Source organism: Arvicanthis niloticus, chromosome 8 (genome assembly GCF_011762505.2).
Source record: "Arvicanthis niloticus isolate mArvNil1 chromosome 8, mArvNil1.pat.X, whole genome shotgun sequence".
In the NCBI taxonomy this organism is placed as follows: Eukaryota; Metazoa; Chordata; class Mammalia; order Rodentia; family Muridae; genus Arvicanthis; species Arvicanthis niloticus.
In genome coordinates this window covers 36,933,432-36,959,117 of record NC_047665.1, presented here as the reverse complement: position 1 = coordinate 36,959,117, position 25,686 = coordinate 36,933,432, and the positions used below count along the sequence as shown (strand labels likewise).

Below are 25,686 nucleotides of genomic sequence, written 5' to 3'. Positions count from 1 at the left end.
AAGAGGTCACAACCCACAGGTTGAGGACTGCTGGTCTAGACAGACACACGCCACAGCTGCACTCTGATGTACCTTTATTTCCTCTCAAATAAGTACTTCCCAAGAGTTATACAATACTTTATTTTTTTGGACATTCCATAATTCAGTTAAATTACACTCTCATATTTATGTTATTTCCATTTTTACTATTGCAGATAGTGCTGTAGTGAACATTCTTGCCCCTTTATTTTTTACATAATTAGGCAAATATCCTTGTAGACAAGAAACATAGCAATGGAATTCCTAAAGGATCCATACATTTAATATTACATTTTAATAAATATAGATTTAAGGAATTTACCTTAATATATACTACTGAAGAGCCAGGTCTGGTAACTCATGCCTGTAATCCCAGCACTTGGAGATCTGAGGTAGGAGTCTGAGGCCAGCCTGGGACTCAAGAGTTCCAAGTTGGCTTGAGTTACGGTGAGACCCCGTGTCAAAACAAAGGAAGCCACACTAACCCACGAAAGCATTTGTTCATCTCAGCACTGGTATTGTAGGGCGTACTAGGCTATTAAACAAAGGCAGGATGTTGACTGCTCATAAGACAAACAGGTCTATGAAACTGGCACAGGATGAATGGCTGAGGAGCAGTGTGAGCAGGAGTCCTAAGTGTGGCAAGTCCTATGCTGGTGAAGACTGAATTCTGGTAAAGGCTTAGGAGGTGCTTGGCAGACTCACAGTGAAGCCGCCCTCTCGTGGCTAACAGATCTCACTGACAGACAGCCCTGATGGAATTCAGGGTTGGCTACTAGAAACAGCAGTTATTAAGCTTGTGGAAGGATTCTCTAAAGGATATGCTTGGCTTTTACTTACAATTTTATGCATTTTCAAAAAGTTAGACATTGTCATGAACACTGACCAAGGGTAGCGGAGATCAAGGTCATCTGAAAAGACTTTCCGGTTACTCTGGTGTGAGCAACTCCACAAGCTACCCTTCCTAACTGCAGTTCTCTGTCAGTATTAACATCCCTCATTTTCCCAGCTCACAGCTGAGACGGGGTGTTAAAGCTCAGTGGCCTTTACTGAGACCTTAGGTAGGACTCTCAGGCCTGGTGGGACTGGCAGTCTGGAGACTTGTGTAAGGAACACTGCCACTGCTTCTGTGCTTCTTAAGCCTGCCCATGTCAGCCGGTGAGCCTCCGCAGGACGTTAACTCTGCTTCACTGGACAGCAGAGAAGACAGAAGAGTCACGGCCTAGTCTCCTCCCACTTACAGCTTAGATGAAAGGATAAAATGCAGCATCAATGTACAATGACCTAGGGATATAGACAGTGGTTGTCTATACAGAACTTATGGTTCCTGAAAGGGATCCTGGGATGGTTAGACCAGAGAGATGGCAAGCAGCCAGGAAAGTTAACTTTAGGGGAGGAACATCCTTTGCCTCCCAAGTGCTGGGATTAACGGCATGTGCCACCACTGCCTGGCTTGGAGAATTTGTAAAGTGAGCTTGAAAATCTCTTAGGCAGCAGGGACCCTGTGTAAAGGTGTCACTCCAGATGTGCTCACATGCACCACAGAGAGGTTCTGGGGTCAACTTGCACAACAGTGGTTTCCGGAACTTAACAGATCTGAGAAAGTGTTGTCTGAACAAAGGGAGAGACACACAAGTTGTGGCTGTGGGATGTGGCCAGCATTGCTTTCCTGTGCACTTCAGAGCACAGTATGATGTCTGCCTCATGGCTGGAATGTCACTAGTGCTATCTGTATTTGTCCTTCACAGAATCAAGTGGTTGTTGCTGCAGGAAGGAGTTCTTGGGGAGCCCGGCTCTCTGGGGCACTTCATGTCTACAGCCTCAGCTCTGATTGAAGATGTCACTCTCCTCTTCAGCCCCTCTCTCTTGAGCCATGTCATCTCCAGGATGGACAGAGTAGTCCTCCAGTGGAGCTATGATGAAACCTGATAGAAGTGGGGTTCCTGGGACAGCCAGGCTACCTGGAAATGCAGTCAGCTATGTGTGGACACTGGATGATTAGGAAGCAGCAGGATTTGAAGTCAAGTTCCCTCTAAAGCTCTTCTGAATCCTTGGTGCCTGTGCTTGGGACCCACCTCCTTTTCTGTGGGAATACCCATCTCTCTTGCTTAGAAAGGGTGTAGTTAGCTCTTAACACTCCATATAATTGCTCCTATAAAAATCCTTGTTAGTGGTAGCTGGTCCTATTTGGATCTTAAATGTACCCCAAATCTCCTATGTTGAAGGCTTGGTCCTCAGCTTAAAGAAGGTAGGAACTCTGGAGTAGGACTTTGCTGAAGGAAGTTATGCTATTGGGGTTTGCCAGAACCCCAAGTCCTTCCTTGCCTCTCTGCTGCCAGCTGCCATGCCATGAGCAGCTCTCCTCTGCTGTGACATACTGCTTCTTTCCCAGCCCCAAAGCAATAGGGCCAAGCACTGTGGAGCTGACATGGCTGAAAACTGTGAGCCAAAATAAACATTTCCTCTTTTTAAGCTCTTTATCATGGGAATATTGTCACATGGACAGACGATGTCTGGTGAGAACACAGTGGGAGAAGAGAGAGGGGTGTGGGGAAGGAGCTACACTGGTCCCTCCTCACTGTGGATCTCAGCTCACATTTTATACTGTGGAGGACAACTCTAGACACTGAGGATTGATGAGCTGTCTCACGCCTCACAGAAGTCTGGAGCCGGCTGCTTCTCACCACTGTGGTTTTAAGTCTTACAGAGTGCTGGGGCTTTGCTGTGCTAGGCTGCGAGCTGCATTAACAAGCAGAAAGGTGTGGTGTGGCCTGAGCCCAGGGTGACCATGAAGGACCAGCAAGGGACTCAGTGGGAAGTAGGCTTTGGCTTCACTTGTTCTTGGGCTGTTCTTTAGGGTAGCTTCTCTGTGCCAGCCCCACAGTGTGGCTTCAGGAGAAATTTGCCAGCACATATACCTGCAAACAGTGACTAGCTGGTTCTGTGTCACCTAAGGGAGATAGCATTCCTTCTGATCCTAGGAACAATACCAAATGGTGAGGGAAATGATGACAGTGACAGCTCCTACTCAGAGAGAGAGATCCCTCTGCAGAGAGAATGAGGAAGAGACCAAGGAGAATCAACTCCACTGAGATGGCTCACAACAGAGGAGGAGGAGGGACAGGACAGGCACAAATACCCCGGAAGGAAGGCACAGCTCATGCTCCAGACCAGCTGCTATGAGTGTGTACTCCACAGCCCCCTAAGGCACAGCAGGGAGCACAAAGGGACTTTTGGTTTAATTAGTGGTTCAATCTATCTCAAGAACACAGCCAGCAGAAGGGTCATCGTTTTGGTACAGGGATAGCAAATCAGCAAATGTAAAAGGCAAGGCTAACCCCAGAGCCTGTGCACAGTAGGCAGGGGCTCCCCCAACCCCTGCTGATGCTCTAGCCACAAAGTGCCAGTGATTTTGCTCTGTAATGGATGGACAAGAGCCTGTCTAAACATGGCCACAGGATTTGTCTTTCGCTCAATGTCTGAGCATAGCATGTAACAGGCATCAGGTAAAGAAAGCTTGAAGCTTATAGACAGAAATCCAAACATATCTTCAAGTTGAAAGGATACTTAATATATCGACTTCTCTGTGACAAAGTAAATGCTACACCCACTTTTGAAGGTCAACCTAAAGAATATAGAAAAACCTGATACAGAGAAAATATTAGCAGTCTGCACATTATCCTCAACAGCTGAATTACAATCTCCTTCCTCCAAGCACTAACTGGTTCTAAGAATCAGCCCCACAATGCTTAAGTGACTGAGAGAGCTGAGCTAAAGCAGCCTTCTGATACACTTCCTGATCTTTACCGCAAGACACACCAGACATTCACATGTTGGTTTTCTATCTTTCTCTATACATTTTCAAGGCTTCAAGATTAGAATTGCTTTATGCCTTATTGTTCCAGACTATGAAGTTGGAATGACAACTCTGGAATAGAGCTCAGGTCTCTAACCCCATTGCAATCCTTCTATTAGATAACCTCTTTGGCCATTACTGAAGTTACCACACTAAAGCTCAAATGCAGCTTCAGTGCAGCCATTCCAAGAAATGGAGCTGAGTGCAGCTCCTGGATACCACCACACAGCAGCCTATCAGTGTGAGCTGTTTAGCTATTCCACAGTCTGTTGTCAGGAATCACTTCATAGGATGACCTCTGCTCTGCCCACACTGGCTCAGAGGCTCTGAACCTAAGGACAGAAAGTATCACACCTCTTTGCTCACACTCGATGAGTGACTACTTGCTCAATCATAAAATTCAGTATTTGATATTTTACATTTCCTTTAAGAAGCAGTTTCACTTAAAAACCCTACCCAACATAACCACCTTTAAAATTTTTACAAACTACCAGTTCCATCCTCTTATCTGAGGCAAAGTAATTACATTTTGTCCCTCTGCTAAGAGGAACAAGACTAATCAAGACATTTACTGTATTTAAGCTCATAAACTAACACTACAAGGAAAAATGAGATTCAGCCCTGTCTGACCTGGGATCAAATGGACTTCAATTCTTCACGGAGTAAGACTCCACAGCAGTGCAGTGCTCTGTGTGCTGAAGAGGGTGTGAAATCTGGGCATCATCAAAGACTATCCTCGAGGCTGTCAAGGGTTCAGCTGCTACAGTTTCCATACTCACATTCCAGCATCTCGCCCAGAGGCCTGAAGGGGCCTCATGGCTGGGACACCAGGCCAGCTCTGCTGCCAATCAGCTTCTCACAGCCCCACATAGGAGGGGAGCTTCTGTTTTCTACTGCAGAAGCATCTTTTACTTCCATCACTGAAGTACCCAGCAATCCTTGTGGGACACTATTAGGGTAATCAGATGCCCAGTGTCTGGGCTGGGAACACTTTTTCATTATTCCTACTCTGTAGGCTAAGAGTTGCTCTGGCCTTACTGCAATCTTTGGGAAGCACACTTTTTGGTTATTGTAATGTTCTAGCACACAACCGTATGAAACCTCCTGAGAACACACAAGGGCTGGCTGAATGTTTATTAGAACGACAGCTTTCAAACTTTCAGGTAAGAGCCGTAGGTATAAATGATCTGACTCTTCCCTGTGCAGCAGTCAGAGGGCTGATCCCACTGCTCTGCTCAGGCTGGGCGAGCGAACACTCTACAGTGAGCAGCACTCCCTGCCCCACCTCACCTGGTGGCTTGAGACAGAGTCCAGGTGGGTCTGGAACTCACTCTATAGCCTTCACTGGCTTAGAACATACTCTGCAGCCCAGGCTGGCCTCAAACTTTTTATAATCTTCCTGCTGTATAGCCTTGCAAGGACTGGAAGCACAGGTGGTAGACCAACCATGTCCTGCTTTGCCATTTATTTTAAACGAGAGCTTCTGATTGGGAAGATAATGCTTCAGCAGTTCCTACATTAGCTATGTTCTTGTTTGACAAGCCCATCTGCTAACTTTTGAGAGGTAGGCAAACACATTAGCTGTCTGTATACTTTTCTCTTGGGGAGGGAGCAACATGACAATCTCTTAAATCAGTCAATGATCAAAACAGCTATAAAATTGTACGAGAATAAACACTTTCTTTAAAACTTCACTTCCCATAGTTCTATTTATAACTAATCAAAAAATAGTAACAATCTTGATCAATTGGAATCCAAGTATGTTGACATTAAATTATACCTCCTTTTCATTCATTGTATATATAAGAAAGCAAATACTGGAAGTAAAGTTCTATCAAGTAGTGACATTCCAGAGTTTGCTGCAAGGCTAACAGATCTATCAACTTTCTTCCCTGAGTGAGGAACAGATAGGAACTAAGTCCTACAAGCTCTGGGCTCCATCAGCACAGAGCTGCACTCTTCTTGATATGTATAATGGTATTGACCTAGATAAGTCTATCTCACAATAAATTATCTATACTTTAAAAAGCTCATAAAAACAGTATTCAAAGTTGGTAGGACACAGGATTTTGGCCTTTTACAAAGAAACCTCTTTGTCTCAAATTCTGAAGATGTAATCAAGTTTAGTATTGTGAATGCCACAGTATTTTTAGTTAGACATAATTTAAACACCAGTTGTCTTTCCCCCACCCCCCGAAAGTGATAATAGCTTCAGAAGTATAAAAATCTTTGTCTGCCAGGCTGCTGCTAGCGGCTTGCTAGGACAGTCCTGCTTGCTCCAAGTCCTTCCGGCCTGAGGCTGTTTTTCACGTCCATCCTTCTATCTGACAGAAGGGTCTTTTTAGGTAAGGAGGCCATCTAAATAAAGCAGGAAAAAAGTTTCAGTTTGTGTTTTTCTTAGAAGCTGCTAACCAGAGGGTAAGGGAAGACTATGCAGGTCAGCGCCTGTGTACTTCCTTCAGCAGTGCTGACTCCACATACGAGCGAGAAAAGGAGGGGCAGTCCCCACGCTCAGGAGAGCACTCCAGCTAGCTGCATTGCAGTACAGCTATGGGAAAGCCCAGCAGAGTGCCAAGCATGTGTCTCAGTGTAGGATTCCTGCCAGTGTCCTACAGAAAGCACGCCATTTCCAACTGATTACCTGTGCTGGCCACTGCTAAGCATCTCACCTCACTTAACTGTCTACATCATACACATGGTGTGGACTGGATTAACACAGGGAAAGTAAGCAGAATTTGCACAGCGTTACAAAGCCTGTGACCACTGAAACCCAGGCTGCCTGACTCTAGGTAAGCCCAGGACTGCAGAGAACCCAGCAGTGCTGCTGTGAGCCCCAAGTCCATACCACAGGAGCTTCCAGCTGTCTTCCAAGGAACGAAAGCAACCTCCTCCAGATGAGGCCACTTCCCATAAACATAATTCCTGTAATCAGCCAAAATACACGATGGTCCTGAAAGAAATAGTTTATTCCAGTCACAAAAGGTTAGGCTCCTCACAGACAAACTCCCTGTCACGGGAAGAGCTCTCAATAAAAAGCGGCTAGGGACAAGGCCTGCAGTAAAGCCCAAAGACTACGGCCAGAACAGGGTTACTCCTCAGTTGCCCCATAACTGAGTTCTTTTGCACCTAGGACTATGCATAACACAACTATCAGAAAATGCTGTAAAGGCCAGGCTTTGCTTTGTAGCCCAGGCTGGCCCTGAATTCCTGGGCTCTGGAGATCCTACTGCCACACCCTACCAAAGACTTGGCTCTGCAGGTGTGCACCACCACACCTGGATCAGAAAGGAATTCATCTTTGGGTTGAAATCCTCTTGTTTTATAGATCTGCAACTTAAGTTTCCTGAAGCTCTATTTTCTCATCTGCAAAGTAGGGAAAATATGTCTGTTTTATAGAATCGTGGAAACTGCATCAAACAAACCCTACATATGTAAACTCCCAGGTACAGAGCCAGACACACACAACTAAAATAAAATCCCTTATTCCCACTGCCTCACAGTTTGGCTGTGTTAGTCAGCTTCTCTCGTGTACGTACATGTTCTAGGAAATAGCACACAGGGGCCAACAGTAACTGCCCAACTTCTAAGTGAGTTATAGCCTGTGTTCATATGACATCTTCATCATCAGCTTGACTAGATTTGGAATCACTCCAGAGTTGAATTATGGGAGGGTATTTCTAGAGAGGGAGAGTCAGCTGCTTCTTGACTTCGGACATGTGACCAGATAGATGCCTTCTGCTCTGCTACTTTGCCTCCCTTGCAATGATGGGTTGTGACTCCTTTAAACTGTGAGCCACAATGAACCTTTTGTTCCTTATGTTGCCTTTGCCAGGTATTTTGTCACAGCAATGAGAAAGGGAACAAATATACTTCCAACAAATCTGATCATTTAAACATTATAAGATAAAATCCTGTGAGCTATTTAGAGTTGCATTCTTACCTCTTCAAGAGAAGATTCCAAATTCATGCCAAAAGCAACTCCCATTAGTCCAAAGAGTGAAAGGGAGAAGGTTCCCATGGTCAGCTGCAGATTTAACCTCATCATCACATTGCGATGGCTGGAGAGAAAACAACCCACTCAGACCAGCACACACCCACATCCAGCAAAACCGAGGGACGGCCTGTGGGGTCACTCTTCACCTTCAAAAGGAACTCCTGTGATAGTTAATATTGTAACCTGACAAAGTTTGGAATCACCATAGAAACAAACCTCTTAACTGAGGTGGCACCCCTCCCTGGCTGGGGACCTGGATGGCACACAAAGGAAAGTGAGCTGAGTGCAGCACTCACCTCATTGGTTCCTGACTCGGATATGACCAGCTACTTCAAGTTTCTGTCCCATGACATCCCTCACACTGTGAGTCCAAAGAAACCGTTCATTCCTTCAGTGCTTTAGCCAGGCCTTAGGTAACTAATAAAGCCCACTATGGAGCAGCCCCAGATGTGATGGCGTGACTTCTTCCTAACCGCAGTCCTTCCCACCTTAGGGCGTCCTGACCTGTCTAGGTTGATGAAGATGATGCTCTGTGAGTCGTCGATCAGGCCCCGCAGCTCCCGCGCCTCGTTGGAGAGGTCCTCAGCCAGGCGGTAGTAGTTCTCCAGCAGCAGCTCCATCTCCTCTGCGTGCTCAATCCCAGTGCTGCTCTTCTCACTGCAGGATGGTCGGTCGGCAGTCAACAAACACATACTGACTCCCCAACATCAGCCACCAGGCAGAGAGCTAGCCTCGTCTCACCTGTGGTGACTTCGTCCCATTTGTGAGAAGCTATGTCAGCTGATCCTAAGCATGGTGCACTGCACCCTACTCAGCGGAGTTCCAACCACTGTGCCCATGCCCTCAATCCAAAAGACTCATGTAATCGTGTCCTCAGTGGCTGGAAACTACGAGTGCTGATGAGAAAGCGCAAACCCTAGGCCACGATGGACACAAGGGAACCCAGATTAAACTGAAAAGAGCATTTCCTGGGGCTGGATGATGTCTCAGTGGTCAAGGGTTAAGGCTTGTCCAGATGACCTGGGTTTGATTTCTAGCACCCACATGGTGGCTCCTAGCCATTTGTAATCTGAGAATCTCCAATTCTCAGAGATCTGATGCCCACTTCTTGCCTCTGTAGGCATGAAACACACAATCGGTACTTAGACATACATGTAGGCAAAACACCTATACACATTTAAAAAAGGCATCTCCCTTTGAATATTGAATACAATCAAGTGCAGCAGTAGCTGATTTCATCCTCCCAGGATGAGTGAGCAGAGGACCTAACTGCCGATACCTGTTTCCCTGAACATTAACAGTGTGTAGTTCCAGCCTGTGTGGGTACCACAGCTCTGACTATGGTCTGAGGCTGTAATGCACTATATGGTATCACCTTTTCTGCAGGGTAGATTTGGTAAAAGTGAATTGCATTGAGCCTTGGTGCCTCTACGCTGGCATGTTTGTGTAAATTAAATGTTGGGGAGAGAGGGCTGCATGTTTTGTCTTGGGGGAATTAAAAACTTTTATTTATGTGTCTGTTTATGGTGTGTGAGTGATGTGGGAGTCAGAGGACAGCCGTGCAGTTGCGCCCGCCTTCGCTTTGACACGGACTCCAGGGCTCCAGCTCAGGCCGGCATGCTTCACAAGCACTTTCACGGCCAAGCCACCTCACTAGCCCTCGACTTGCTTTTTAGCTGATGAAGAGCATGAGCTGTGCCTCTGTCTAAGACAGTGCATTTCCCTATAGGCTTTGGCCCCACTACTGGAGTAGACTCTGGTAACTTTTAAATGCAGTCTAGAATTATAGATCAGACAGTGAGTTTTGTACTCTGTGTTTGGACCTGCTTTCTGCAGTTTCTAAAAAACCAAATGATTTCTAGGTTTATAAAACAGAAAAAGTGTTTAAGCTATGTGTTTATAACAGATGGGGCTCACAGACTCCAATCCCCACTGCACGGCTCGTCCCCTCCTTACACGCAGCTGCTGCCCTTTGCTTCTTAGGGAAACTATTTCCTGTGTGTTGTGCACATGCTGCTTAGTGACCCATTCCCTGGGGATAACTGCGATGTATTTATGTTCTCTTCAGCCCAGCAGCTAGAATGCCATGTGCACTCAATGCACTCACTGAGCTGGGACATGTGCAACAACAGTGTCTAAAGATGAAAACACCTATTCTCTATCTAGAAAAGTACAGGTTCAGCTGAAGGAAGGAGCAACATGGCTCCACTTACAAGACATGTGGGTCGCTCCACTTGGTTAGACAGAGTTCTTCCAGCATCTCCTCCTCATCCAAGAGCTCCAAAATCGACTCTTTGAAAATTTTAATGTCTGTTTCTAACTCAGAGAGACTGTAAGAATAGTTACAAGGTAGAGGTCAGCAGCATAAACATGCATCGTTTCACTGTAGGTGTGTAGATAAGTAATCAACCTATCAGTGTACATGGTAAGAAACATTTCACTAATAATGCAAATGAACCATTCCCAAAACCAAACAAATCAGTAAAATTATACAACTCTCTCTATATACACAAGTTTGGTGGCTTTCAAGGTTATGCATTCTAGAGACTTAAGGCTAAGGTAAAACACATGGGTATTACGCTTAGCTAAGGACTCTGCTGAATCAGGTCAGAGGATGGCTGAAGAGGCAAACTGAGGGGGTTTATGGGGGAAGGGAGGTTACAGGTAAGAAAAAGAGGTCAGAGAAGTGGTTTGTAATCTTGCTTGTGAGAGTCACACAGGAAGGGCTGGACAGACCATTCAGTTTTCGTGTAATTCTGAAGGGTGAATCAACGGCCTTATTCATGACAGGCAAAGGCTCTTTCAGATTACTTACACCCATGGCCCTACTGCTTTTTGAGAGGTTTCACTCTGTAGCCTAGGATGGTGTCCAATTTGAGGCAATCCTCCTGCTTTAGACTGCTGAGTGCTGGGACTACATGTGACGTACCATACCTAGCTTTACACATTCTTTTAAAAAATTACTTATATTTATGTGTCTGTGTGTGCCTACTGAGGCCAGAGTGTTGGCTTCTTGGAGCTGGAGTTACAGGTGGTTGTGGGCCACCTGATATGGGTGCTGGGAATGGAACTCAGGGCCTCTGAAAGAGTATTAGCCACTGAACCATCTCTCCAGCTAGGAGCTTAGATATTCTTAACTGATAAAAATACTCCAACACTGGATCAACAACACAAACAACAAGGCCTTTTAAATTTTTAACTGAGAATGGAGGCTTAAGGAATAGATGGCTGAGCAGTTCAGAAGACACTGCCCTTGCAGAGGATCCAGGTTTGGCTCCTGGCACCCATATGATGACTCATAGTCATCTGTACCTCAACTCCAGGGGATCTGATGCCTTCTGAACTTCTCTGGCACCAGGCACACATGGTACACACTTAAGTATATGCAGGCAAAACGACCATACACATAAAATAAACAAACATTAATTTTAGTTTTAAACTAGGGCCAGTAAGAAGGGTCAAGAAGGTCAGGGTGCCTATTGGAAAACCTGATGACCTATAATCAATTCATGGGATTTACATGGTGGAAGGAGAAAACCAATTCCAACAAGCTTTCCTGACTTCCACACATATACATATATTCTCCCACCAATAAAAATTTAATAAAAACTAATTTTATACACACACACACACACACACACACACACACACACACACACACACGGTTAGTTTGTTTGTTTTGTTTTGGCTTTCTGCTGGTGAGATAGCTTGGCAGGCAAAGGTGCTTATCACCAAACCTAACCACCTAAGTTAATTTGTGTCATAATTTAAATAAATATACTGAGATTTGTACTCTCCAACTTTTCTTGAAACTTTAAGCTAAGTGCTGTGGCTATGGCTCAGTGGCTGAGTGCTTACCTTGTGTATATGAAGCCTAGAGTTCAATCCTCAGCACACAGAAAAATATTCAACACTGACAGCTAAAATTTGACCTGAGGGGGAGGAGTGTGATGGTTAGAGAGATGGCCCAGTGGTTAAGGACACACACTGCTGTCCCAGAGAACGTCAGTTTGGTTCTCAGTACTTACCATGTGACAGGGTACATGCAAAAGGCAAGGGTGGAGGGTAAAAGAGGTGCACTTAAGCTCTAAGCCAGCTCTCTAACAATCACACCCTTCCCACTCACGGCAAATTTTAATGTGGTGCTGGGTGGGGCCTCATACATAAGGAAGGCACGTGCCACTGAGCTAGCCACAGCCACAGCCCTTAGTGTTAAAAATTCAACGACAGTTGGGGAGTACGACTCTCAGAGTATATTTATTTAAACTATGACACAAATTGATTAAGACAAAAATTAAATCCTTGGATAAGTTATGATGTTAGAAAATGAACATGGACCTTTGAGTGGGGGATAAATGAATTTGGATTTAGATCAATGAATTTGTTATCAAAATAAAGACAGCACCAACAACTGAACAGGATGACAGATGTTTTGTGCAGTATCTTTCTGAACAACATTAGATTCTGTGCTCCTTTTGGTTCAATCTCCCACCGATACCACTTAAAAAAATAAACACACTATTTTCATATAAAAACTAAATCCTAGCACTGAGGGGGTTAAGGCAGGAGATTGCAGCAAGTCCAAGCTTCACTGAAGTCAAGGTCAGACTGGGATAAGTAATAAAGTAGGTCTCATCCTCCCTGGAGTCCCCTCCCCAAAAGAAAACAAAGTATGTTGATGCTGACACCCTGGGTACAGCGTGGAAAGCTGTTATCATTCATAAACAAGAACCACACTAGTTTCACATGTGAATTTATGGTAGCCATCTCTCTGTAGACACTGACGAGATGGAAGCTGAAGGTATCTGTGTCTCTAACTTCCAGCTTGCCGAGCCACCCAGATTTACCTTTTGCCATTTTGGAGTAGGACATGCAGTTTGCTTCTGTCAACAGAAGAGTGCTTGGGGTCCACTAATGCATCCAGGGTCTCAAGGATCAGCGGCTGCAGGATGCTTAGTTTCCCCCGAAGGGTGTTGATCTAGATAACAACATGGCCTTTCATAAGAATTAAAACAACCTTTTTAGAACTTAGGATCAGTGAAGCCTCTGATTAAACACAGACATTTGTACTAGCCAAAAAACCTGACAGCATTTCAGAATAAGGCCCCTGCTAGAACATCCATCTATAGATGAATCAAAAGCCACATCTCCTGGGTTGGAAGAGCAACATGCAATACTGTCACCGGCTCTGGATTAACTCTCACAATAGTCTTCCTCTATAGACAGCTGCTATGAAAGGACTAGGGATAGAATTGTTAAAACAAAAACCTGATATCCTGGGGACTGCAGAGATAGCTCAGGGGTTAAGAGCATTTCCTGCTCTTCCTGAAGATCAGAATTTGGTTCCCACAGCTCATGCCTGGCAGCTCACAAATGTGTAACTCTGACTCTAGGAGATCCAATGCCCCTGGCCTCTACTGGCACCCCCCCCCCCCCGCCCCAGCTACACAAACATATATAATACATATAAGATAAATCTAAAATGTCAAAACCTGCATTTCACATTGGTTAGAGCTAAATTTTCTGTAAACAGAGCATAGCTCAAAATTTCTATGGACTACAGTTTTTTAACAACTGAAACTTGGGCTAGAGATGTAGGTCAGGTGGCAGAGAACTTGCCTAGCATGCATGAAGTAAGTCCTGGGTCAGATCCACAGCACGGAATAAACTGGATATACTATCATGCGCCTGTAATTCCAGGCTTTGGAAGCGTCACTTGGACTTTTAAAAAGACACATTAAATCACTCTAGAGTCCAAAGTATGCTTTCCTTAAACACAAGCATGGCTGATAATCCACAGAACGAACTGATAATAGGATAGTGGTTAAGATCAAAATACCTCCACACTGACTGGCAAAGGACACATGACTAACAGAATTAAGTAGGTGAATTAGGACTACAAATGCGACTACATGCTGTTTTAACTCAGACACAAGTCATCTGACTTGGAGCTGCAGCCCATAATCAGGGTTTACATCAGCTTGCTACACTCTTTTATTCTGTATTAACAGGATCTAGTTCTAGGTTCAGAAGACCCAGAGTGGGAAATTAAGGTAGACTTACTGTTTCACTATCCTAAAGAGACACCAACCCTCTGGCCAGCAAGGGCTGGACCTGGTATGACTGGAAGGCTAGGATCCCACTCCAGGTCCTTGTGAGGTCTCCTGCTCCTAGTCACGGTCCAAGTGGGTTGAGGGGGTTCCCTTTGATTTGAATGGATCCTTTGAGGGGATGGCTGGCTTGATACTGTAGTGCTCGATCAGAAAAAAATCTTCTGGGGACCCCATGTCACAGGCCAGAACTTTTACACCAAGTGGCTGAGCTCCCTCTGTTCTCTCCACAGCTGACAACATCTGTCCCCACACTATGAAGTCCTGAGTCAGACCAGCCTGTCACGCACCATCTGACTGTGCTATTGTTCCTGTAACACCAGCAGAGAAAAACCATCTCTTCCCTCATTAAAGCAAGCAGGTAACAGAGAGGGGTACCAGGTTCACTCAGTCTCTCCTGAGCATTTAGGAATCCAGTGACTACTGACGTACGGGGCAGGGGTCATTAGAAGAACTGCCACTCCTGTCTAGGTACCAAACAAGAGGCATCTCCTTGAGCTCTTTTAAACAGAGGACCATGTGACCAATGTTCACGTGTGAGCACTTGTATTACACAGTTTACTTTGAAGAATGAAGCAAAAGGTGCTGAGGGATCGACATACATCCTAAGGTCTCTTGAATACTCATCCCATGATATGGTTCTTGAAAGTGTAGACAGGTGTGGTGCTACACACCTGTACGCCCAGCACTACAGAGGATGAAGCAGGTGGACCACCTTAGTTCAAGGCCAGTCTGGTGTATATACAGCAGGATCCCAATCCAACAAACAAAAAAGTGAAAAACACAGAAGTGTATAAAAGGGAGCCAATCTGAAATGTACTTCCTCAGTTTCCTCTTAAGAGTCTTTAGTTCATAAAGACTTGGGTCATAAAGTTGGAAAATGAAGTTCTGTCCTTGGAGGAGCCTTACAAGTGATTCTGATGTGGCTGGGGAAATCGGCTTTGAAATAATCAATACTAACTTGCCTTTGAAGGGACTCTGGCCATGCTGTCGAACAAGGCTCTGGCAGACCTTGCCCTTCTCTTCCATTCCCTCTGCCTTGCTAAAAACTGTTAGATTACAAGCCTAAAGCTAGCCACCAAGGCCCATTCCCTTACCTGGACACCACCAAGGTCCAGCTATCAAGGTATTGAAGTCCAGCAGTCAAAAGCCCCCTTTGGCTCACCTAATTAACATGTCCAATTAAAATTAAACACCTCATCCTAACACAGGGTTTCCCCTTTTACCTTTATAAAATACTGCCATTTTTCTACGTGCCATGTCTGTTTCCTGTCTATCCACAGGCAGTCCTTTGTCTTCCTCCTGGACAAATACTCCTCCTCCCTCTCCCTGTTCCCTTTCCCTTCTCCCTTATCTCTATCTCCTGTCTTTGTCTCTTATTCCCTGTCTTTTGAACCTCTGGGGCAAATAAATGTCCTCTGTGTTGAGAATTTGGTCTTGGGTGTTCTGAGCTGATGCTTTTCCTAGCAGTCTTCACACTCCAGTCATTTGAAACTAAACCAAGCTCCAGACATGACATCAGATCAGGCTTACCCAATACTGCAGGAGTGCTTCAATAGCTCGGAACTCAAACGGTAATGGGTATGTGACGAGCTGACCTTCTCCAGACAGCTGTGATGGCAGTTCCCGGAACAGCCAGTGCTCCAGATTTAAATTCCGATAATCTAGTATCAGAAGACACTCTGGAGTAATCACAGCCTTTAAATACTGAAAAAGCAAGAGAAAGAACGCATATGTACACACATATATACACATATTCATACAGATGCAAGTTATCAAGCTGGAGGAAAAAGCAAGTTCATAAAACTGAGTTCATTTTACTAATTTTGGACTAAAACTAAACCAAATCAATACTCATTTCTAAAAATAAATAAATAATAATAAAATTAAGTTTTTTTTTTTAATAAAGGAAAAAAATTCAAATGTATGTAAGCCTTGGTAATCTAAGCTGCTCTCATAAGACCCAGGCTTACATAGATTAGATATTTATTAACACTCCAACCTGGTGTGGCACAGATATATACCCATAATCCCAGCAGCTGGGAGGTGGAGGAAAACAGATGTTCAAAGACGTGGTCAGCTATAGAGCAAGTTCAAAGTCAGCCTGGTGGACATGAAACCATCTCAAAAAAATCCAACCCCAAAGCAAGGCATCTGCCAGGACATGCATGAAAAACTAGGGAAAGAGTGAAAGATAAAGTTCCCTAAAATGATCACTCAGGCAGTTCATCGAGGGAGGAGAGGCCAGCGCTTGCATGCCAGTACTTGGGAGCTGAGGTATGAAGACTGCTATCTAAAGAGAACAAAATAAACTTGCAGATCCCATTACTAAGCCTGTGACTTAGAAGAGCTGACTCAACAATGTAACTTTCCATCCCCCTTCTATATTTTATGTGGATACCAGCCCAAATCATATTAGGCCTGTTTGTTCCTTCTCCGGACATCCTCACTCTTTCTCTGAACCCTCCTACCCAGCCCTACATACAGCTGCTTTGCCAACAGCTCCAGCTGACAGGCTTGCTTACTCATTTTATGTGTGTTTTGTCTGAGTATACATATATGTACCAACTGTGTACTTGATGCCTGTGGAAGTCAGAAGAGGGCATCAGATCCCCTGGAACTTGAATTTTGGATGGTATAAAATTAGAAAAATTTCTAACCAGGTATGAATAGCCAGGGTTACATATAAGGGATGGCTCAATGGTTAAGAGAACTGGCTGTTCTAGGAGACACAGGTTTGGTTCCTAGTACCCACATGGTGTCCCACAACCAGTGTAACTCCAGTTATCTGATTCCCTCTACTGGCCTCTAAGGGCACTATATGTGGTACACAGATATAAATGCAGGGAAAGCACCCTTACATATCAAACAAAAATTAAAAGTTACAATACATTAAAAAAAAGGTGGGATAATAAAAGATTTGATAGTTTGTGACTTTCATGACATAGATATATGGACTGATCTTTTTAATAACTACCTTTCAACATTTAACTATGAAAATATTCATACAAAAAGTTGAGAGGTTATATAGTGTTACCTGTCTACCTACATATTTACCTGGGTAGCATAGTCTTCTATTTATCCTATCTACCTACCTATATATCCATCCATCCATCCATCCATCCATCCATCCATCCATCCATCCATCCGTGTAGTATAGCATATCCACCATTTGGGTCCCACAGTTTAACATCCTGTTTAGCTTACTTCATCTCATGTGCACTTCAAAGAAATACTGTTTAGAAGTGTTTATTTTTGTTGCTGTTTTTTTTTTTTTTTTTTTTTTTTGGTTTTGGTTTTCGAGATAGAGTTTCTCTGTGTAGCCCTGGCTGTCCTGGAACTCACTCTGTAGACCAGGCTGGCCTTGAAATCAGAAATCCACCTGCCTCTGGCTCCCAAGTGCTGGGATTAAAGGTGTACACCACCACTGTCTGGTGTTTAGAAGTGTTCTTGATAACAAGAGCAAGGAGTATTTTCTAGAGAAAAAAATCATTTGGGAGCAGATTGCTTCTGTTGTGGTAATTTTGATTAAACTAGATTAAAGGACAAAAAATCTGATCAAAGATAAATGTAAAAAGCAGTTCATATGCACTTCAGGGCTCAGCACCTCTGATGGTCTCTCATTTGTTTCAGGACCACATGCTTATACAGGTCCAAACATGGAGGTCCATGTTAACTGAATCACTAAAGAAACTGAATGCACTACTTCTGAGTAGGCAGGTGAAGTGTGATGATTTTTAGAAAGTGTTAGATACAAATGTAAACCAAGGTTTTAAGATTCAACAGATGGGGCTGGAGAGATGGCTCAGTGATTAAGAACACTGACTGCTCTTCCAGAGGTCCGTCCTGAGTTCAAATCCCAGCAATCCCATGGTGGCTCACACCATCTGTAATGGGATCTGATGCCCTCTTCTGGTATATGTCTAAAAATAACTACTGTGCAGTCATATATATACAATGAATAAATAATTCCTTAAAAAAAAGATTCAACAGGCATTTCTAGTGTGCATGAAAAAGCAGATGCTTCTTGGTAGCTAAGGCTATACTGTAATTTTACCTCGCAGGATACTAATGGAGCCATCTATGTTGGCTCCTGTGGCAGCCTGCACCTATGACTTCAGCTCTGAGGAGGCAGAGGCAGTATGATCAGGGATCAGCCTCATCCTTAGTTACATAGCAAGCTCAAGGTAGCTTTGGCCACACAACACCCTATCTTTATGAATAAATAAATATCAAGCTTGTGTCATTTCAGAAACTACAAATGAGATTCAAAGGCCAAAGACCACAGTCAGAATTTTCCCAACCCAAAAGAGCAAATGAATATATAACACAATCCATGCAAAATGAGTTCTTCCCTTATAATGCATTCAGTAACAAAAATACCATGTCCTTCCAAAGCTTGTCTGTCTGTCTGTCTGTCTGTCTGTCTCTTTTCACTTGAGACAGGGTTTCTTTATATAGCCTCAGCTGTCCTGGAACTTGCTATGTATACCAAGTTGGCCTTGAACTCAGAGATCTGCCTGCCTCTGTGGGGGGTGGGTGGGGGGTGGGGATGGGGTAGGCAGGGATTAAAGGCATGCACCACTGCCCCAGCTCTGCAGAGTTTCTTTGAACCCACATACTGAGCATGTGGCCAGGACTCTGGGAGCACGGCAGCGCGGCCCTCACCTCCATCCTCATGATGATCCTGTTGTTCCTGGTAGTGATGCTCATCACATGCTGAAACCTCAAGTCTCTGGCCTGCAGTGCTAGCTCATGGTATAATTCCGTTTTCTTCCTCTCTATAAGAAACAGAATGGGTGAAACCACTGACCTAAGGAGCATGGGCTGCTACAGTGTCCCCACCTCATCAGTGCAGTCCTGTCACTGTCACACAGAGGCTGAGAGAGGCTTTAACACCCATTCTAGCAGTAAAAGCAGATTCATGTGAACTCAAGTTCTCCCCTCTCTTCCTTTCTGTGATACTTCACTGTGCTCAGCAGCGCACTGGGGACCAAAATAAAAACCATAAGCAAGTATGAGAAGAACCTACCGAAGCAATTTTTACCTTTGGACATAGTCTTCTTCTCTGACAGGATTTCACACATCCCAGCCTGACCTTGAACTCCTTAAAAATCCTTAAAAATTGAAGACTGACCTCAAACGCACACCATTATTGCTGGGGACTGAGTCAGTCTACGTAGTCCTGTATTTTTGGCAAGCCTCAACCAACTGAGCTACATCTCTAGCTGACAGTCGTTTATTTTTTTTCTTGAACATAAATTTCATCAACTAGTTTTTTAGATTTATTTCTATATATGAGTGTTTGTCTACACATATAACCGTGTTATCACATGTTGGTGCCTGTGGAGGCCAGAATGCTACACTGGATTCCCTGGAACTAAAGTTACTGATGGTTGTGAGCTACTATGTGGATGCTAAGAATTGAACCTGGGTTCTTTTCAAGAGCAACAAGTGCTTTTAATTGCTAAGACATTTCTCTAGCCCCTATATTTTCTGTTTTTACCACTATAGCATCATAGTCAGGGTTTTGAATCTGTGAATAAGTTGAATTTGGTAATTTATTATTAGACAGATAAAAACCAAAATAAGTCAATATTCACAGAAGATCCTCCTATCTGAAAACTAAATATACTAGCTAAGAATATAGTAGATGAGAGAAACTTGTGATAGGCTGGAGACAGCAGCATGTATATTTTTGTGTCAAACCACACCTCCAATAAAGCCATAAGCAGAACAGCTTAAGAAAGAGGCTCTGGGAGAAGCACAAGGACATAAGCAAGGATGAACAGGACCATAGGGCTACAGGGAGAGGTGAAACTGGAGTCTTAAGCCACTCAGTACCCCACACTTCCTTTCTACTGTAGTGATGGGGTGGGGTTGGGGTGGTGCGTAACTCTACTTTAAACCTGTTTCACAATGAACACAAAGGGCTGTGGAAAGGAGACTGACAGAAGAACCGGGAGGGAAGACAGCAGAGTTCCACAGTCAGCTCTACTGCAAACACTCTTTAGGTATCCTGGGAGTCCAAGGGGCTCCTGCAGCGGCAATCACAAAGAACACTGTACTAACACTACAATTTCCAATTTTTTACCAACTTCACTAATCCATTGATAAAGATACTCACCAAAAGAGGTAACGTTTCCTTCTTTGTCAAACTTTGTCTAAAGATAGATGATAAAAACAAGTATTAATTTAATCTCAATGTAGTGTATTTTTATGTGCTGAGAAATAGCCTTAAAACATTGAAATGCAATTATAAATCATATCGGCAAAAGTCAGAAGAAAAATCCCTATTTTTTTATTTCCTTGCTAATATAATCTTGATAGACTAACTTTCTATCTTGGTTCCTCAAGAAATCCACTCATGAAAAGTAAGTTCTGTCTCTAGATAACCTTGCTTTGGGTACCAATGGTTTTGTGAGTGATGGCATTGGCTGGACATGATCTTAAACCTTGCCATGTTAATTGTGGGGTACCCTGGAAGCGAGTTTCCAGGAGACATGGGAACTGTAAGCCATGGACCTCATGTGCTCTTCTGCAAATTCATCTACACCTGAGTTATCAGTTAGCAGGCTAGGAAAGCCTCGGATGACTTCAAGGACTCTGGCTGGAAAAGGACTTGACAATGATCCTTTGGGTTGGGGATGTCACTCAGTGGAAACAAGACACTGTTCTGGCCTTGTTGCTGAGTGTGGCTGTCTCACGAAACCAAATGTCTTCTCAGAGTTAAGAAGTCTGTGGCAGGCACTGTAGAATGAACTGAGACACACAGAAGAGGTGCTGCAGCAGTCCCAGCACACACTGGGCCACAGTACCTTTGCTCAGGAGATGAACACTTTCTGTATGCTACTGCAGTCATGGTTGCAGGTGTCAAATGTGAACACATAGGCTGTTCTACTTAAACTAAACACAACCCAAGCAGGGGTTGTGGTGACACAGAGACACTAGGTTACAGCTTTGAAAACAATTTATGCTATGATAGCAGAATTGAAGCAAACCCTACAACTCATACGTCAGCCTGTTTCTCCTGAGAAAGATCTCATCCACAGGACAGAAGCAGCAGGAAACACCACGGTCAAGGTTTTTTCTTTCTTTTTTTCTTTTTGACAGGTTTTCTCCATGCGTAGCCCTGGCTGTCCTAGAACTTCCTTTATAAACTAGGGTGGCCTTGAACTCACAGGAATCTGCCTGCCTTGGCCTCCTGAGTGCTAGAATTACGTGCACCACCATAATCCAGGGTGGTTCAACTTTTATTAAAAGCTTTCTGTCTGTATAATACTGACTGGCTTGCCTTAGGATGATTTCTGAAACACATGTACTCACTGCAGAAAATAGGAAAATTTATAAACCATGTAAATCACAGGATTTGACAAATTTTTAGAGGAAACTATGCCAATAATAACTTACAAGGTATCTTTCAGTGTTCCTGTAACTCAAACTTCTACCAAAACATATTATTTTTAAATTTTGATATTTTGATATTTGAAATTTTCTTTAGTGAGATCCTTTTCTGACAGACATCATATAAACTAACATTTAAAATGGTTACTTTGTAACCACCTCATTTTTGCATTTCATTCTTTTCAATAGAAACAATTGATTATTTGTGGTCTTGGAAGAAATTTATTTTGCCTACAAAGAACTTTCTTTCAGTCATCATCTGACTTTGTATCCTTTTGGGGAAGGGGGTTAATGACTGTGTGGTCCAGACTGGCCTCACACTCACATCCTTTTGCCTTGGTCTCCTGCCTACCTGAGAATCAGTGGCCTTGATTCTATTGTGGAACAATCCCAGAAAACTAAGAGTAAGTACTTTCCAAGTAATTCTGCAGAAACTGGCAAGGTGCCTTGGGACTGTAATCCTAGCATTTGGGAGGCCAAAGCAGTATGACTGTCCTTAGTATAAGGTTATCTTAGACTAACACTGAGTTTTATAGCTCAGTCTAGTCAAGAGACTGCTCAAAATGCAAAGCAAAACAAAACCAAACACAAACAATAATGAAAAGCAAAAACAAACAAACAAACAAACCCCAAATAAGCAACTCTGAGATGCCTCTTAGTTTATATTGTCCATAAAGAAAAGTTCTAGCCAGGTGGTGCTGGCATATGTTTTTAATCTCAGAACTCAGGAAGCAAAAACAGGCCTATTTCTGTGTTCTAGGCTAGTCTGGTCTATACAGAGAAAGGAAAGAAGAAAAACAAAAAACAAGACCAACCAAAGTTCTTTAGCTGGGCATGGTGGTACGTTCCTTCAATCCTAGCACTTGAAAAGCAGAGGCAGGAGGATCCCGAGTGCTCTAGGCCAGGCAATGAGGCTTACACAGTAAAACTATGTCTTAAAGTTTTCTCCGAAGCTAATATTAACTAAACCCAGATTATCTGTAAAGAATAACACGCGCTGGATGACCACTGTATCTGAGGCACCATTCGCGGGGTTTGTGAGTTTTCCAGTAAAAAGTAGGTGATGGCCGGGCAGTGGTGGCTCACGCCTTTAATCCCAGCACTTGGGAGGCAGAGGCAGGCGGATTTCTGAGTTCGAGGCCAGCCTGGTCTACAGAGTGAGTTCCAGGACAGCCAGGGCTACACAGAGAAACCCTGTCTCACCCCCCCCCCCCAAAAAAAAAGTAGGTGACTTAGCTTTTTGTTTTCGTTTTTACTGAACGGGTCTGTGTGTGTGCTTGTATGTGTTCTGGAGCACAGAGGAAGGTGTCTGACCCCTGGAGCGGTGCTGATGGGGTTGCGAACCACTAGGTGTGGGTGCCAAGAGTGAAAGTCATGTCCTCTGAAAGAGCCCCAGGTGCTTAGCCATATCTTCAGCTCCTAAAGCATGTCTATTTCTCCTTCACAAATGAGCATCTTAACATTCAGTGATGTTACCTCAGCTTGGTACTCTAATCCTCCTAATTACCTAAGGCAATAATTCCTGGTTATTAATGAGAAAACCAAGGTACAAGATGTCACAGTAACTTGTCTAAGTCCTCTTACGGAAAAAGAGCACACTGAGATATAAACTTAGGAAGTCTGGCTCAGATTTAAAACTTTTTTGGAAACCATAAAAGCTTACGAAATGAGCTGCAAAAACAATTTACAATTTTACTTCGGTTATTTATTGCTAACATTTTGTCACCAAGGGCCTAATTTCATAAATGCACACACAGACCACAAGAGATGTGTTATTAATTCACTTAATTCCCCCTGAATCATTTCACAGTTTTAGATTCATAACCATCCTTCCTGGCATGAACTCAAACACTGCCCTCAGCTGTCTCCTCAGCATCTTCCTAGCCTTTCAATGGCTTTCAAGGGATTCTAAACAGACTCACATAGAATCTGAAATGTTCACAAAGGAAGCTTTGGGGCTGGGGATGTGGCTCAGTTGGTAGAGTGCTTGCCTGGCATACAAAAAGCCCTGGGTTCGATAACCAAGGCTGCATACAGTAGGCGTGGTGGTGCATTAAAATATAGTATAGTGAAGCACACCTGTAATGAATGCCACAACTTGAGAGGGTAGAGGGAGGCAGGAGGACAAGCTCAAGATCGCCCTAGACCACATAGCAAGTCTGAAGTCAGTCTAAGTTATATCAGACTTGTTCTCCCTCAGCCCCCACCGAAAAGAAAAGAAACTTTGGCTGCTGGTGGAAGCCTTTACATGTACTTCAAAACCTTAATTGTATTGAAAAGGAGAAAACTTTTGAGCTGTCATTTGTAAAGCTTCAAGAGTACCTCTAGACCAATCTGTCAGGCACACGGGTCACTGGCCAAATACAACACAAAGACAAATTCCTTCTCCCACTCCAACCCTGTGAACTTGCGAGTTACCGGATGCTGTGTACTCACCACAGCAAACACCTGGGCCACGCTGGCTAAAGTAGCTTGAGAGGCATCAGAAGTTCTAAACCGGTGCACATCACCTGAGAACAAAGGACAGAATGAATGTTCCCGGCTAACCCATTTTCCTGGAAGGTCAGCTGCAACTCTCACAGTTGAGCCTTTGGAACACCTTGTGTTTTTCCTAGTGCAAAAAAGAAAATACTTGTTCTGTTAGGATCCCAGCTAAGCATTCTAGCCTTCCTCCTACCCACCACTTTCATGTACTAAATTCCCACAACTTGTTAACTGAGGTCTGTGCTTTCTCTGTGATTAGAAAGGTCAGTTGGAGCTGCGGCAACCAGTGCCTGTGTAAAATGCACAAGGCCCTGGGCTTTGTCCCAAGCACTGTACAGAAGTAATAAAATACAACTCACATTTGTTTATTGGGTGTGTTTGAGTGCTGTGGAAGTCAGAAGTCTATTCTCTCCTTCCACCATGTAAGCTCTAGGGACTGAACAAGAGTCACAAATTAAGTTCCTATGTCTTACAGACCACTTGGTTCCCAAGTATTAGCAATGGACAAAAGCATGTAACAAAAGAACTGGGTGTGGGGAAAGGGGTGTTGACTGACAGCAGCTCATTCTGGGAAAAAAACTTAAGTACAATTAAAAAAAGAAAAGTACCCCAAACCACTCCTGTCAGGACTGTTTCTGAGCAATCATTTGTGGAAAACAGTGTCCTCAGGTTTCGCCACTGGGTGACAAAAGCATCAGCAAAGACTCCTCTGTCTTCACCCAGCGTTTTTGCTCCCTTGGCTGTCTGCCTGCACCGTTGAAGAACAGACTTCATCAAGGGTTAATGCTCACCACTGGCTTCAGATTCAACCTTAGTTCTAGGAATTCCCTACCTTATTCCAGAGCAACTATGTAATTGTATAAATGTGCCCAGAAGAAATTAACATAATAAATATAACATCCCACTCTTGTTAATTGCAGCTCCTGCTGCCCAGCATCGGCTTTGCTCTTTGCTCTACAGCGAGTTTCAAGCCAGTTTGGACTACTGTGAGGCCACGACTCAAAACAAATAAAAGCCTCACCTAACAGAATTCTGTGACATGAAAGTAGAAGGGGGCATAAGGAGGTAAAAGGGCCAGTAGGATGAGAGATGTCAGGAAAAGGTATGCATAAAAGTATAGTCATAAAACCCATTACTTCGGGCTGAGCAGATGGCCTGGCCAGCAAAATGCATGCCGCCAAGCCTTGAGTTAAGACAACTGACTTGAGCAAGCTGTCATCTGACCTCCACATACAAACTCAGAGAGAGGCGCTTAAATGGTAATTTTAAAACAATTACAAAACAGACGAAAGTAGCCAACGAGGCGGTTAAAGCTTCTAACCGCTTCATTCAGAAGGATGAGACAGGCCTGCTGTCAGTTGGCGGCCAGCCTGGGCTACACAAGGAGACCCTGTCTCAATAAACAAGAAACCGCAATCAAGTCCTTGCAGTGCTGGCCTGGGAACTAAGGGTCGGGTGAGCCTGGCTAGGCCGAGCAGAGGTGAGGACGGCGGGGCCAAGGGCAGGCGGGACAGAGGCCGCGGGGCCCCGCGGGACGCGCGTACCTGCAGCACGGGGTGTGCTCGGCGCCTTCTGGCTCCCGGAAAGCAGCGGGGTCGCGCGGCCGCAGTGGGCAGCGAGGCTCAGGCGCGCAGCCGCCGTACACAGGGCCCTCCGAGACTGCGCGGCGCGGGGCAGCAACCCGGGCAAGCAGCGCAGGCATTCCATGGCGTGCGGGCAACCGGGAAGCCGCGACAAGACGCCGGCCCGGCATGCCGGAACTCGAGCAGATCAGCGCACTGCAACAATCGCACACCGCGCCTGCGCGAGCCGTCCCACGC

General features: G+C 44.3%; 2 protein-coding genes across 3 annotated transcripts in view; one reads left to right on the top strand and one right to left on the bottom strand.

Annotated features, from left to right (window-relative positions):
- Gpld1 (glycosylphosphatidylinositol specific phospholipase D1) overlaps positions 1 to 8,499 on the top strand; it is a 52,266-nt gene extending 43,767 nt beyond the window's left edge. The window contains exon 25 of one of the 2 annotated variants that reach the window (XM_076939226.1): positions 8,362 to 8,499. In XM_076939226.1, the coding sequence (XP_076795341.1) occupies positions 8,362 to 8,385 (24 nt within the window). In that variant the 3' untranslated portion in view covers positions 8,386 to 8,499. Of the gene's footprint in view, positions 1 to 1,766; positions 2,497 to 8,361 lie in introns of those variants that run through there. The other variant, XM_034509773.2, reaches the window with a different exon arrangement.
- Mrs2 (magnesium transporter MRS2) lies at positions 3,568 to 25,661 on the bottom strand. Its single transcript, XM_034509774.2, has 11 exons — positions 25,411 to 25,661; positions 23,819 to 23,892; positions 20,106 to 20,142; positions 18,647 to 18,759; positions 15,512 to 15,685; positions 12,716 to 12,846; positions 10,082 to 10,198; positions 8,373 to 8,525; positions 7,815 to 7,932; positions 6,720 to 6,824; positions 3,568 to 6,232 (listed from the first exon to the last, which is right to left on the bottom strand). Exons 1-11 carry the CDS (start codon positions 25,571 to 25,573, stop codon positions 6,122 to 6,124), a joined length of 1,296 nt encoding a protein of 431 aa, XP_034365665.1. The 5' UTR covers positions 25,574 to 25,661; the 3' UTR covers positions 3,568 to 6,121.
- Positions 25,662 to 25,686: the final 25 nt, after the last annotated feature.

What these genes read in the sequence shown, in the direction of transcription:
- Mrs2 (XM_034509774.2), bottom strand. Translation starts at nt 25,573, where the DNA reads ATGGAATGCCTGCGCTGCTTGCCCGGGTTGCTGCCCCGCGCCGCGCAG. An exon ending in TGGCCCAGGTGTTTGCTGTG is followed by an intron (nt 20,143 to 23,818) that starts GTGAGTACACAG and finishes ATCTATCTTTAG; the next exon opens with ACAAAGTTTGACAAAGAAGG. An exon ending in GGATCATCATGAGGATGGAG is followed by an intron (nt 15,686 to 18,646) that starts GTGAGGGCCGCG and finishes TTGCTTTTTCAG; the next exon opens with TATTTAAAGGCTGTGATTAC.